Source organism: Spea bombifrons, chromosome 1 (genome assembly GCF_027358695.1).
Source record: "Spea bombifrons isolate aSpeBom1 chromosome 1, aSpeBom1.2.pri, whole genome shotgun sequence".
Classification (NCBI taxonomy): Eukaryota; Metazoa; Chordata; class Amphibia; order Anura; family Pelobatidae; genus Spea; species Spea bombifrons.
In genome coordinates, this window is record NC_071087.1 from 117,949,900 (window position 1) to 117,965,149 (window position 15,250).

A 15,250-nucleotide genomic window follows, 5' to 3' on the forward strand; every position below is an offset into this window, starting at 1 on the left:
AACATATAAAAAACAAATCTTAAAAACAGTTTAAACAAGTTTAAGATAAGGGACTTTTTCTTCTCAATTGAATTAAAACTTACTATAAGTTAGAAAACATTTACCCAACATCTCAACTCCTTGTGAGCCCCTTGTGTTGTTCATACATAATGTCGATACTGTATATTTTGTGGGTATTGTTTGTTTAACTCTATATTGTGCATGTAAAGATTGGCCACTTCTTAGCGGAGGTGTCACTGGTATTGGCTCTTAATGAACTGAAATCCAGTGAATAAGCCCCATATTATTTTGATCATGATAATTGCAAGATGATTTGCTGGGTGACAGGTAACTCACACATATGCATTTTTTTAATTTTTTTTTTTTTTTTTACCAGTATCGCATTAAAAACACGTTTTAAAGCAATTCTTCATTTCACTTTCTATAATGCCTTTAGGTGCATATTTTCCACGTGTATGTAGTCTAGCTCAGTTATCTTAGCCCGTTCTATTAAGCACCCTGACTCCTTATCATACTGTCTTCAGTTAAACAACAGAATGGCTTGGTCCTAATCACTTTAAGTGACCGACTCATGAAAGTATCCAGAGAAAATGATTGGAATAAGCAGGTCTTCCTGCTCAGTATGATGTTTAGGCACCCAGAATGATAATGTCTGCAGGTAAATAAGGTTGGAATGATTTTATTTTTTTTTTACGCAAAACTACATTACAGTGTACAACACCGCATTCAATGCTCAAATAAAAATGTATATTTTTCCACGGGACCCCCCCCCTTTTGATTGCTTTCCCTTAAATATTACATGATGTAATCCTTTTAAGATGTAAATAAACCAGGGGGTTTTCTAGCATCTCAAATCCTTTTTGTATGGCATTTCACCCTTTGGTGATCTCTTGGGGTTCACCAAGTGTAAAGGCGAGTCCAGACGCGGACCTTCTCGCTCTCTTTTGTGTAGAGGGAAACCATCTGCAAACCACTCACGAGGCCCAGGAAGGACGAAATGTACTTCTGGGGTCGTTGCCTCTCATTTTGGTTCTAGACGGCTCTTTTGGGTGGACCAGACTGATATGTAGATGGAAGATTTTTTTTTCTCTGTAATGGCACAAGAGAGCAAAAATTTGAGATGCTCCCAAGCGGGGACAAACCGTAAGGCAGTTTATAAATGTTTATCTTTCCTTGGTGAGCATCTCATCTTTTTTTGTGTATGAAATGTTTTCTAGGCTCTCAATGTTTTGCTGGTGAGTTTCGGTCCTGTGTGTTAAACATTAAAACTTATTACCATAATGACAGATTTAGTCATGTCTAAATGATCTAATTTTTCTTTTTGCCATTTGTGTAGCGTTTTAATGAAAAAAGTAATAATTTGAATATCGCTTCAAGCTATTAAAAAGCCTAGGAGCTGCCAGTATACCGCACCATCAATTTTACACCAAGCGCAACTATTGTTTCGTATAAATGAAAACCCATACTTTATAGTTGAACAACAGTAATTGGTTTTTATTATAGCATCATAAATAAAAATACAAAACAAACAACTATCTCCGATTCACAGAAAGCGCATGGTCCAGAAAACACACTGCACACATCTCTTATCTTACTCCGCACAGAAGCTGGCTCTTAACCCATTCGCTGCCTGTCGAAAGCATATTATTGTATGCCAGACAGGGAAAAATTGCACGGTGTGGAAAGATAAACATTGTCATTCGTCACTTGTGGCAGTCATTGTTACCAATACTAGAAAGCTGGAGCCAGTCTGTATGCACAGAAAACCTGCTGTCATGCAACAAGGACTGCGGCAATAAACATTCTATCAGGAACGCTCCACTAAAGATCGGGTAAGAAGAAAACTCAGGGTGTCTGAAGTAGGAAGCCTTACTTCCAACACAACTTCCCATGATTAACATTACATGGGTTAACAAGGGGTTTATAAAATATGGCCCATTATGTAGCAATGGTCTAGGTGCGAAGGTATGACTGTGGAACTAAAGGAGCTGTGTGCTAATGCAAAGGGTATACTCTGTGCTTAACAAGAGCTCACTTTCGTTCAGTATGACCTGGAACAGCACAATTTACACATAAAATCAGTGTATTCATGTGATTACATTAACTACAAACACTAAATGGTGGATTTTAACATATGTATATAAACATTGAAATAAGTGCATTAACGCTCTTCACTTTACAGTGCAGGGGTTAGGACTTTTCTATGGAAAATCCCAAAGCTATAAGATAAAAACTGCAGTGTTCCACGCTAAAGTCCAGATCCATACACCACGAGGAAAGAATTGCATGATCGTATCCTTAGTGCATAGCAAATTGCATGCTGGGGTATGCTTTCCATTGGGGACTAGAGGGCTGAAATGGACACGTTTCATCACATGAAAACAATAGAACTAAGAGTATGACTTTTTTGTTTATAATGGGCTCTACTTAATTTCTGTGAAGGAATAACTCATAGCTGCCCTCCCTTTGGATTCTCACCCACCTCTTTTGGTTGACACACTATACACAGATATTTTAAGGGGAGATAATGGCTGACAAGCACTTCCCCACCATCACATTAACTTGGGGTTTCTGTGGCCTCGGTGGATCTTTCCACAGCTTCTTCCTCTAGTAGGAACTTATCCAAGTCCATGAGTTTTTGGATAAGTAGCGCATCAAGCTGCACCCCCTGCATGGCAGCCTTTCGTCCTCGCTTAGACCCTGTAAAGACCTTCACTTTGCTTTTAGCTCTCATTGGCTTTGGCACGGTACAGTCTCGAAATTCCAGAATACGCTTCCTCTTCTGCTGGGAGACAGAGACTAAAATTCCATTCTTTTCTTTTGGCTCCTCGAATATCGTTTCAAGGCTCCTGGAGAAGAAATTAGGGAGAAAAAATCTCAAATAACTCAAGGCCAGGGGTAATTAGAGCTTGTTAAATCACATCATATGCAGTACACATGAAGCTCACACACAACCGTTTTGAAGTAAAACTGAAAGTAGATCAACTTATGATCACTGCACCCTTTTGTAGATCTGCAGACCCTTGGGCGTACTAAAGGGATGTAGAATAAGATATCTTCGGTCTTTGCCAATAATCTAATCTTGACTAATCTATTTTAGTAGCAGCTGGGACACACCGCAGATTGTAGGAAAGTTGGGTGAACTTCATGGTATTTTTTTTTACTCAAAAACTTTATGAACAACAACATTTTGTTCACATAATCAGTAGCAACAACCAAATAAACTCTAAAGGGAACAACAGTGATGTGCAGAAACATTTAAAGAGGTGAAAGAAACGTTCAATCAAATGACAATAGGAATTTCACACAGTAATGGAAGGATGAGAAAATGTAGGTGATGGCACAATGGAGAGTACAAGTAATGTAAGTAATGCCATGTAAGTACAAGAGCTGGAACAAGGTAATGTCAGCTTGCTTGGAATTAAACCTGCATCTTGAATGGTAAAGGAATACCGTAATACCAGACATGTCTCCAGTAGACTTTACACTTGGACTCATTCTGATTTAGGGATTTGGGATGCTCACCGGGTTGCAGGTGGAGACTTGTAGTTCTTGTTTGTGTATATATCCTCCAAGCTGAATTCCTTTTTATTTATTCTAAAACCAAAAGGAGAGGGGAAGGTATAAGCATTTAAACCAGCAGTTTGATTTCTGTAGTTAAAGCGGAGCTGTCATTCACACTGTATGTCATTACATTCTATGTATCCACATTGCACTAGTAAAAAGTTTAGCATAGACATTGCAGCGCATGCGCTATGTATCCTCTCTAGCGTACCAAAGACAATCTCATCTGCAGAATTCTCCGACACACTAGAGAAGACCTCTGTGGCCCATATATATATATATTTATTTTATATATATAAAATCATTTTCTACACTAATATCCTCTTTCTTAAAGAGACTAGATGTACGAGCCAATCGTTGCCAATATATCTGATTGGTCTACACTGCTATTATATTGAGGTTTGTGTTGGACATTATGGCATTTGGTTTATACAAAGACAATTTAACGACTTAACGGCTTGAGAATCAGTGAGAGACATAACATGGCTACAATACTGTTAATGTATATAATATAATGGCAAACACAGTATGAAGCTTGAACATTGTCAGTGTATTTGGATTTTTTTTAACCTTTTAGGCTTGGGCAATCCCATGGGGGTGAGGTTGGGGTCTGGTTTGGGTACGGTTTTCCGGATTCGTATTTGAGACACACGCTGAGGTTTCTTTGCCAGAACTTCTTTCTTCTATTGAAGAAAAACAGGGGGGGGGGGACAAGTTATTCCTGGTGAACACTTAATAAATAAAAATATCATTTGAACAGCATATTACAATATAGATTTAGATACAGAGAAGATATCGCGTTACAAGATACTATGAAGAGCAGCACTTACGTCATTTTCCTTTCTGCCGCTCTGCGCTCTGACACGTGAACCAGGTAAGGACTCTTTTTGTTCAAATGCATGAACAGGAGATTTAGGAGGTGAAATCCCAAGAGGCGGCTCTAGGTTATCTTCAAGTTTACATGTCTTTGGTTTCACGGAGGGCGATTGATTCTCCTCTTTTAGACTGGAATAAACAGATAAAATTAGAAATGCTTCTTAACTCACTAAGCAATCAGACTAGTAAAGGTACTCCCCAAGCCTACTTCTTAACCTGATACATTGACATAGTTAAAGTCTTACACCACATTTACCATAAAATTGCTGGTATAATACGCAGGTATAACCTTCCACCAAGTTTTGTGGGGGAAAGTCATAATTGCATATAAAACACACGCATAACTCCAACTTCACATACATTGACAATCATACATGTACATGCTAATTTATACAAAACTCAAGCCATGCATCTACATTTAAGACTGGCCGTCGGTGGTGAGCATCGGAATATAACGTCATTTCCTCATGCTAAGAAGAACGTTTTTCTTTCTGCACCCCCCGTTTCAGGGAGCTAGAAAAAGGGGTTAATTATGTGTATTATATTTTATAGGTAATGCTGATCTTTCATGATTCTTCTATGTAATCCCCAAGCAAGCCAGATTTCATAATTCCCTTTTTAATGTTGAGAACCACAGTAAAAGTAAATTATTTTAACTCACCTATGTGTGTCCTCTGTTGAGGGTCCGGTGTTCAGCAGAAGTCTAGGAGCTCCAAGCAAATGGTCTGGATACCTTCATGAACATAGCCAAGGAGGAAACACAGTGAAGATTAAAAGAGCAACAAGCATTGACACTAAACACAGATAAAGTCTGAGATGGATCGTGATTGCTAATATGATACTCATAAAACTAAAGTCTTGTGAAGCCTTACTGATATCTATGTAGGACATTTTGGAGGACCTCTGAGGCCCATTGAAGGCTATACCTCCAGTTGAAATAAAAGGAAGTATTTTTTACAAATTTATATATTTCGTGGTTTTGCATTTGTCTTGTATGTTATAAATGGACAGGCCTCCCATCAGAGGTAGTAGAGGCTAATACAGTGATGGTATTTCAACATGCATAGGATAGCCATAAAGCAATGTTGAATCTAAGACAAGACCAAGGACTAATTAAGGTCTTCACAGATCAGGGAAAATGGAAGACTAGATTGGCCAAGTAGCTCTTATCCATCAAATTATGTGTTTCTTTGTTACTACTTTACTAAGTCAGAAATTACTGCTGCTTTCTTTTAAATAGACAATTACCCAGAAACATGTCAAAACATGTAACTATCTTTCTCATTCCTTTGTGTTATTTCCATTTAAGGAACAGTGTATATTTTATTAGCTCTTGCCCTATCTGCAAAAGCTGGAATGATATTTTAAATTATTAGACACTAGGTGGGGACACAACCGATAAACACAAATAAAGGAAATAGCAGATGCTGATCAGAGGATACACTCATGTTCGATCGTTCTTAAAAAGAAAGAAACACTTATAACACAGACCAGTATAAAGCTATATAAGGAATGGGCCAAATAAGCAGGTGTTACCTGACACTGATGCCAAGGTCTGTCTGCTGCACACTGCAGTTGTGATGAAAGGTAGGGCAGTCAGAAGGGGGAGATGATGAGCCATGCCGACTCCATGTGGACAGGGCCCGGCCAAGAGAATGGGGCAAAGAGACGTGTTTTCTTGCTGGCGAAATGTGTTGTGAGATCTTTAGGCCTTGTGCAAATTGAGCCACGGAGAGTCGCTGGACGGTGGGGATCCTGCTTCCCAGATTCCTTCTCCTTGTCCATAACCTGTAACATCCGGGAGATGAAAGTGCTAGAATAGTATGAAGGCCGTGCATTGAGCATCCAGAACCTCTTCTTATGGCAGGTGTTCTGTGTGTGGAACCTGAGGGAGGGGCTTCTATGGCTCTGAAGCGTGGATCCCACTGAGTGAGTATGTGGATATTCTGTGAAGTGGTAGGGAGATGTGGAGAGAGGAAGAGAGAAAGCGTCCATTCAGATAGTTGCGATGAGTTACCGGTAGTCGTTTGCCCTCTAGGCACACCAAGCGGCGAACTAAGCCTTATAAATTCTGGTAAACTACAAGAATCCAGTTTAATGTGAAAGGAAACCGGAAATGTAGCAGCATCACAGGGACTCAGCACACTGTTGTTACTTAGTCTATTGTAGCACATCTGAGATGCAGGATACAGAGCTAGTGGCTGGGAAAGAAGGTGGTCTCTGTCTGTCTTAAGGGATATAGTCTGCGACCAATGTTCTCCAGAAGGTGAGCTCAGCTTCATGTTCACACAAGAGAAAGCCTCCAGCAGTTTCCTGGCTTGGAGCTGCACGCCACCAAATTTAGTGCGTCTTAACCTGCTCGTGAAAGATTGTGAGCGGCAGGAGCCAGTAACCGGGGACATCAGTCTAGAGGCAATAGACGACAACTGGTGCAATAAGGCTTGATCTTTGGTGTATTTATGCAGGAATGCGTGCTTCATGCGAGAGCTGACTACATCTCTCTGCATCGGGTGATGATTTGAGGTCTGTGCAGTAAAGCTCAATGGTTTTCTTGCCGCGTCCTTAAACAGATGAAATTTGCACTCTTCTTTAGAAGTTGAGAAACTACTTGCTTTTATCGGTATAGTGCCCTTATAGGTGCCAAGTCTTTGGGGAGCTTGGATATGCCCCTGCACAGGATTACTCTTACATTTTCTGCTTGGTTGTCTTTTCACAAACAAATTTTTGGTTAAGTGAGAGCTGCATCCGGAGGTACTTGGCAAGTCTTGGTAAGAGAGCGGATGGAGGCTTGTAGATTTAACAGTGCAATTTAAGTCCATGTGAGCAGGCGTAGTGTCAGTTTGCTGAAACAACGGGGAACGTTTTCTACTAGAAATATTTGGCCTTTCTGCTTCTGGTAAAATTTCGCAGGTAGGATTTTGGGGATCCAGCATATGCCCAGTGACACAATTTAATGCATTTTGTGGATTTTTGGAAGCAATGGCCATGCGATTACAACTTGTAAAATCAATGTTTTGCTTCAGCATCTTGCTTTTCGGCTCGTGTTCTTGCAGAAGTCTTTCCTGGTGCACATTGGTTCTAAAGGTAGAATGTTCTTTCGAGCTTTCACCACATAACCTTTTACGTTTAACTTGCCAGTGACGAACTTTAGCAGGCGAGGTATTCTTCCCAAGGCTTGAGACTAAATGAAGTTTTGTCTCAACAGGAGGCTGTAAAATTCTTACTGAAACAAGATCTATTACGTGTGAAGAGTCTTTCACACAACTCCTGGACTCAGGTACAGAAAACACTTTAATATCATTGTTAGATACAGAACAATGTTCCAAGCTCGGTTGATGTACATCTGTCTGACCAACTTCTTTAGTTAGGGAAAAACAAAAAGGGTTAGGAACAAGAGACTGTAAGCTTCCCACTGCAATGTCATCGTAGCTTTGGCTTTTATTAATATCTGCCTTTTGTTTCACAGAATGAAATGGCAGAAGAGAGGAAAAAGTGCCAACTGGTAAGATACTTATAGCCTCTCTTCTATCTTTAGAGCACTGCAGGTGTTCATATTTACCTGCGTCACATTCAGAAGACGAGTTATTACTCTTTTCAGCGGACAGCCCATCACCATCTGTCCCTCTGGCAGCATCTCCTTTCAAAAGTGCGTAAGGGTGACTCACCTCAACTGGTGCAGAGGACTCCTGGGACGTGCATAACTCTGCAGCGTTGACTTTATAAATTACAAGAGAGCTATCAGAGTCACCATCTAAGATATTATTTCTACTTGAAGTATTCACAACAGATGAATTTACTATACAGCTGGACACATTGGATATCTCAGCAACAGTACCTGACAGGACCTTACAGCTGGACGTTGAGCATTCATGCATCGTACCAAACCCTGTTTCCTTAGATTTGCCATACCCAGCACAGATATGGTCGTTATGTCTCTGTAAGCGATCCCAATCTCCAGACTTGCAACTGATATCTTCGGAATCCTGTTGCTCTTCTTTCCTCGTGAAAAGTAATGAAGAGTGTTCCAATAAGCTCAGTTCCTCAATCTCCTTCCGGACGCCACTGTTATCTTGATTCTGACATTTATACATAGTGTCGCTGGAAACAGAGGTTTGATGATTCTCCTTGTAATGTGCGGTAGGTACTTCCAGCTTTGCCAGGAAACCCAAAACATCTATGTATGGTACAATGGCATTCTGCGGAATTGTTTCTTCAACAAAAATGGTCAGAGGAGAGGATAGTTGATTTTCTCTTGAAGACTTGACGTTGCCAGGGGTCTGATAAGGCACTTCATTCAATGAACTGGATTTCAAGTTTGTTTCTTTAAGTGCTAGTGGTAAATCTTCAGACTGTGATAGCATGGTGCAATTTTCACTCGAAAGGTCACTAAGATTGGTTTCTTGAAGATCATTTTGTTTGCTTGAATCATCAACTTCATTAAGTTGTTTATCAATTACTCTAAAATGTAACCTCCCACTTGACTCAGTCTCTTTGCTTCTCATGGAATGTCCTTCTTCAACAAGCAAAAGATTCAGGTCAGGAGACCCCAGTGGTGGTACAGTGGGACAAATGACATGTCTTTCATCTTCCTTTAGCTGCAGGTCTGTTAGAGATCTCACACTGCTATCCTGGTGTTCAAGCAGATGTGTGTCTTGGCACAGCTGCTTTGTCACATCAGAGTCTTTATAGTTCTGGTGTCGATTATCACAATTCACAGAAACTAGTATGTTATGCTGCATCGAGTAACTAGTTATCCTTTCATCATGCATTATTGCTGCAGTCGTTGACAGTGCAGGCTTCAAATCCATACCACGTGATAACCAGCCCTCCTCTTCCCTGGTACAGCGGAGTTGTTTTGGACAATCAACTAATTGATGAGAGTTACATTCATCAGTCATTTGTGAAATAGGGAATTCTTCTGCTTCTGACTTGGCAACTAACATATGTTCAACAGGCTGTCTACAATTTGAATCATTGGACAAGACGTCTTCTAAAACTGCTCCCGTTTCGCTAAATTGTTCAAACAAATGTTCAGTAGCTAAACGATCCGATGACCCGGAAAAGTCTTGGGAGTGAACATCCTCCATGGATACATCTGCATTCTCAGACAATGTTGAGGAAAGACCTGCTTCTTTACTGTCAGGTCTTTGGACCACTGTAGACTGCACCTCCTCAGTTTCTTTAAGTTCACACGCATTACGTCCTGTATGTGGGCATGCTTCGTTAAACACTGTACTTTCCAAAGGACGCCCAATGTTTGCTTCTGTTTCACAGTCTGCATGTGTACTTGAAACGTCAGGTAAAGACTGTGGAACCCCTTCATATTTTTCAGTTACTTCAGACTTTGCAGACTCTGAGGGATCAAGGCATTCAGAACTTCTCTCACTTAAAGTATTAAATGCACTAGGGTGAAGTGGCAAGTGCAGATCTTCAAGGCACAATGTACTGTTTGAAGCATCCCCATCACTCTTGCTGTCGGACTGGTTGATTCTAGAGACTGATGCACTATTTTTCTGGTAAACATGATCCCCGGAAGAACTGCATGATGAAGCCTGGGGCTCGGCAGTGTTAAAACCGGGGCTATCTGACACTTCCCCACAGGACTTACAATTCTGGTCTGGGGGTTCACTCCTGTGAGTATCGGGCTGGAGAATACTCAATCTCTCATTCGGTTCTGAATGTAAAACTGCCCCAGCATCCCTGGCTACCATACCTGAAGCTTTACCATTCAGCTTGAGCACAGACTCATTCAACACCTCATCATCTGTAAAGGAAAATGGAAGAAAAACAGACCTTGATAACACTATTGTCTTCTGTTTCATACAAGCAACTTCCTACCTGATGTAACTGACACCAGGGTATTATGTTAGGTCAGTCCTGCAAATACACATTTACTCATAATATATCTATGACATTACTGGCATTATAAACTACTGTACAAAACAGCGATCAAAACTGGAGGCTTATGCTTCCACATTTGTCTACACACCCCTGTTAAAATGCCAGGTTCTTGTGATGTTAAAGAATGAGACAAAGATAAATCATGTCAGAACTTCTTCCACCTTTAATGTGACCTATAACGTGAACAATTCCATTGCAAAACAAACTGAAATCTTTGAGGTGACAAAAAACAAAAAAACACTAACCTGGTTGCATAAGCGTGCACACCCTTAAACTAATATTTTGTTGAAGCACCTTTTGATTTTATTACAGCAATCAGTCTTTTCGGGTAGGAGCATGGCAGATCTTGACGTGGCAATATATGCCCACTCTTCTCTGCAAAAGCGCTCCAAATCTGTCAGATTGCGAGGACATCTCCTGTGTGCAGCCCTCTTCAGATCACCCCACAGATGTTCAATTGGATTCAGGTCTGGGCTCTGGCTGGACCATTCCAAAACATTAATCTTCTTCTGGTGAAGCCATGCTTTTGTAGATTTGGATGTGTGCTTTGGGTCGTTGTTGTGCTGAAAGGTGAACTTCATCTTCATCTTCCTAATGGATGCCTGAAGGTTTTGTGCCACAATTGCCTGGTATTTGGAACTGTTCATAATTCCCTCCACCCTGACTAAGGCCCCGGTTCCAGCTGAAGAAAACCAGCCCCAAAGCATGATGCTGCCACCACCATGCTTCACTGTGGGTATGGTGTTCTTTGGGTAATATGCAGTGCTGTTTTTGCGCCAAACATACCATTTGGAATTATGGGCAAAAAGTTCAACCTTGGTTTCATCAGACCATAACATTTTCCCACGTGCCTTTGGGGGACTTGATGTTCGTTTTTGCAAACTTCAGCTGGTCTTGGATGGTTTTCTTTGTAAGAAAAGGCTTTGGTCTTGCCACCCTACCCCATAGCCCATTCCTATGAAGAATACGGGAGATTGTTGTCACATGTAGCACACAGCCAGTATTTGCCAGAAATTCCTGCAGTTCCTTTAATGTTGCAGTAGGCCACTTGTAAGCCTCCCTGACCACTTCTACTCGTCTTTTCATGAATCTTGGAGGGAGGTCCAGTTCTTGGTAATGTCTCTGTTGTGCCATATTGTCTCCACTTGATGATGACTGTCTTCACTGTGTTCCATGGTATATCTAATGCTTTGAAAATCCTTTTGTACCCTTCTCCTGACTGATATCTTTCAATAATGAGATCCCTCTGATGCTTTGGAAGCTCTCTGCGGACCATGGTTTTTGCTCTGAGATGCAACTAAGCAAATGTCAGGTAAATCCTACTAGAACAGCTGAACTTTATTTGTGATTAATCAGAGTCACTTTAAATGATGGCAGATGTGTAAAGACATCTATTTAACATTGGTTGGAACGTGATTGGTTAATTCTGAACACAGCCCCAGGTATAAAAGGGTGTGCACACTTATGCAACCAGGTTATTGTGAGGGCCCCCCCTCAAATATTTTAGCTTTTTTTTGCAATGGAATTGTTCATGTTATAAGTCACATTAAAGGTGGAAAAAGTTCCGACATGATTTATCTTTGTCTCATTCATTCACAAGAACCTGGCATTTTTAACAGGGGTGTGTAGACTTTTTATATCCACTGTAAATTTGGTCCCTGTTGTTACATTACTAAGCTTATACTCGAAGTGACCTAATGCTTGGTAATATGCGTAAATATCCATCATCTCCAGAACTGACATCAGATATCTTGTAGAAACATTAAAGAAAAACCCAGAACTGCATAAAAGACACATATTTGTTTCCAACATTTGAGAGACTACTTTAGGTAGTTATCGCTTACTTTATGCCAATAAAGACCACACTAATAGAGATACAATGCCTATGAGATATGATCTGTTGCTGCCACCTCACCATCCCTACTTCATTTTAATTTGCTTGCTGCTTTGAGGTTTGCTTTTTCAGGATTAACAATGTCACTTAGATACAATACCTGCTATGTGCAACAATGGGAGCTCAGGACGGAGAGACGTCTCAATAAGATCCGCTGTTACTTGCAGTGCAGAAGATTCAACCTAAAATTAAAGAAACATGATTACCAATCATTTAGATAGTCCACAAACTTTCTATGGATTTGTAAGAAAAAGTAGGAGAGAGGAGGAGGGCTTACTTATACACCTTAAATGCAGAAAAGGAAAGACTACAAAAATTAGACCATTCTGAAACAGTACAAGTCAAAATACAATTGTGTGCATATTAGTGTTCAAAACTTCCAGCGACCTGCATAAAAGTTATGGTGCCTACATGGACACCTCATCGAAACCTGTGAAGCTTGAAACTGGGGTTCTTGGTTGCCTCGTGCAGAGGACTCACTTGCATTTCAGTTCTATGCTACCCTTGTGGACATTATTAATTTGATGTCTCTTTTGTAATGGCACAAATGAGCTAAAATGTACGACTTCCTAAAATATGGACTTAAACTCAATGAATTTGGAAAGCCTTACCAGAATGCACAGATTCAGGTCCAAGAATAACCCAGAGGTGGTAACTTCCCAGTAGCACCATTCTGCCTTACTTAGTAAAAGCAAACCAGAGCCAGGATTGTGGTAAATCTAGCGTAGTTTCTTGCAACCCTTAATTCCCTTGTACTTCAACGGAAACTACATGTTTCCTGGAGCTGCAAGTGAGACAGGCGCTGGTTCGCCAAGTTGAGTGGCTGTTGCAAGTCATAGGTGAAATCATCATCTTAAATCAATTTCATTGACTTAGTGGGAATTAACAATATTTTGTTATTTTAACGAATGAGCATCATGAGAGTCAGGGCTTAAAGCAGCCAAAAGTTTACTATACAAAACATGTCAACTTTTTGCTTGCTTTGTTTACATCAGTCAACAAGCAGTTCTCCAGTTGGTGTTATACTTTAGTTACATGATCCTTTGCTAGCCCAAACTGCTAGAGAGCTACTCGTTACTTACACTGTCTCTTACGTGCTCAAGTATACATTGATCAGATGTCTCAGTTTATTCAATGCACATTATTTACACTGAATGTATTTATAGATACAGCTTTGTCACTTACCGGGTCTTGGAGTAGCAGATTCTGAGTAGATGGAGAGACTTCCAGGGAGCCTCCTCTATCCACAACACCCAACATTACAGCAGCACTCGAGACACAAGCCTCCTTGAACCCTTGGTCTCCAGTTTTAGAGATAAACTCAGGAGTTTGTGTAAATTCAATGTCTTTAATCCCACTGCTGTGTGTCAATTCTAACACCTGCTCAAAAGTCTCGAGTGTAACCGGCCCCAGGTTTGAGCTCAGGTCTTCATTACTTTCCAGCTCATTGACGAAGCGCATATGCAGCACTGGGTACAACTGTGAGGTGGCTCTGTTCACAGGAGACTCCGGACAATGCAGGTTCCTTCTCTCTAGAGCTCCAAGCCCCAGCATTATGATAAGGGATGTCCAGGGGCACGCCACCGACCTGTAAACAGGCCCCTGCAAGAAAAAAATAAAAAAAGGATCTATTTGAAATCTAACCGCTTTGATAGATCGCCGATTACATACGCCAGTCAGTCAACAATGGAATTCAAAACGCCAGTGCTGAATATAAGGAAATCTACCTTTTGCTAAATATGTTCAACGGTACATGCAACATCTAAGCAGATAATGGGGGAATTAAACATGCAAGGGATGGGTATATAGCTATCCTAGATCTAAGACAAGATCAAGGACTGATTAAAGTCTGAGTATCCACTTTAGGCATAGCCTAGGGGGTGGCATGAAGGCTTGCAAGGCACAGCCTACGGAGGGGGCATAACAGCTTGCAGGGCACAGCCTACAGAGGGGGCATCAAGGTTGGCAGGGCACAGCCTAGGGGGGGCATCAAGGTTTGCAGGGCACAGCCTAGGCGGGCATCAAGATTTGCAGGGCACAACCTGGGGGTGCATCAAGATTTGCAAGGCACAGCCTAGGGGGGGCATCAAGGTTTGCAGGGCACAGCCTGGGGGGGGGCATCAAGGTTTGCAGGGCACAGCCTGGGGGGGGCATCAAGGTTTGCAGGGCACAGCCTGGGGGGGGCATCAAGGTTTGCAGGGCACAGCCTGGGGGGGGCATCAAGGTTTGCAGGGCACAGCCTAGGGGGGGCATCAAGGTTTGCAGGGCACAGCCTAGGAGGGGCATCAAGGTTTGCAGGGCACAGCCTAGGAGGGGCATCAAGGTTTGCAGGGCACAGCCTACGGGGGGGGGGCATCAAGGTTTGCAGGGCACAGCCTACGGGGTGGGGGCATCAAGGTTTGCAGGGCACAGTCTAGGAGGGGGGCATCAAGGTTTGCAGGACACTGCCTACGGGGGGGGGCATCAAGGTTTGCAGGACACTGCCTACGGGGGGGGGCATCAAGGTTTGCAGGACACTGCCTACGGGGGGGGGCATCAAGGTTTGCAGGACACAGCCTACGGGGGGGGGCATCAAGGTTTGCAGGACACAGCCTACGGGGGTGGCATCAAGGTTTGCAGGACACAGCCTACGGGGGGGGGGCATCAAGGTTTGCAGGACACAGCCCATGGGGGGCACTCAGGCATGCAGGGCACAGTTATGCTATGGGCCCAGGTGGCACGGGCTAGCAGATCCTTATACTTTCCACACAACCAACTACAACTTCAAGAAACATTAGCTTTCCGATCCCCGGAACAGTCACTCTGATCCCGCTTAGAAATACATCATTATCACGGCGAAAGCCAATGACACTTTCCACTCTTTCACAAAACCCCCGTCATTCCTGTACCTGCCTCGTTCCTTAACAAGCATCTCTACTTCTCCCTCCTCCCCTGCCCCTCGCTCTCCCCCTATCTCTCACTTTTTCGGACGCTCCATGTCTTCGTCACTGTCTCCTCCCGAACATCGACTTACCT

At 42.1% G+C, this 15,250-nt stretch overlaps 1 protein-coding gene and 1 long non-coding RNA gene across 2 annotated transcripts; both read right to left on the minus strand.

Annotated features, from left to right (window-relative positions):
* Nucleotides 1–1,466: 1,466 nt before the first annotated feature.
* Nucleotides 1,467–2,352, minus strand: LOC128500949 (uncharacterized). The gene is made up of 2 exons (XR_008354965.1): nucleotides 1,900–2,352; nucleotides 1,467–1,868 (listed from the first exon to the last, which is right to left on the minus strand). It is a non-coding gene; the product is annotated as an uncharacterized LOC128500949 (long non-coding RNA).
* A 205-nt stretch (nucleotides 2,353–2,557) lies between these two features.
* On the minus strand, nucleotides 2,558–15,244 carry PRR14L (proline rich 14 like). The gene is made up of 9 exons (XM_053452651.1): nucleotides 15,196–15,244; nucleotides 13,421–13,837; nucleotides 12,336–12,417; nucleotides 5,977–10,204; nucleotides 5,102–5,173; nucleotides 4,395–4,569; nucleotides 4,135–4,247; nucleotides 3,526–3,597; nucleotides 2,558–2,849 (listed from the first exon to the last, which is right to left on the minus strand). The coding sequence occupies exons 2-9, from the start codon at nucleotides 13,787–13,789 to the stop codon at nucleotides 2,558–2,560; spliced, it is 5,403 nt and encodes a 1,800-aa protein (XP_053308626.1). The 5' UTR covers nucleotides 13,790–13,837; nucleotides 15,196–15,244.
* Between the last annotated feature and the right edge of the window lie 6 nt (nucleotides 15,245–15,250).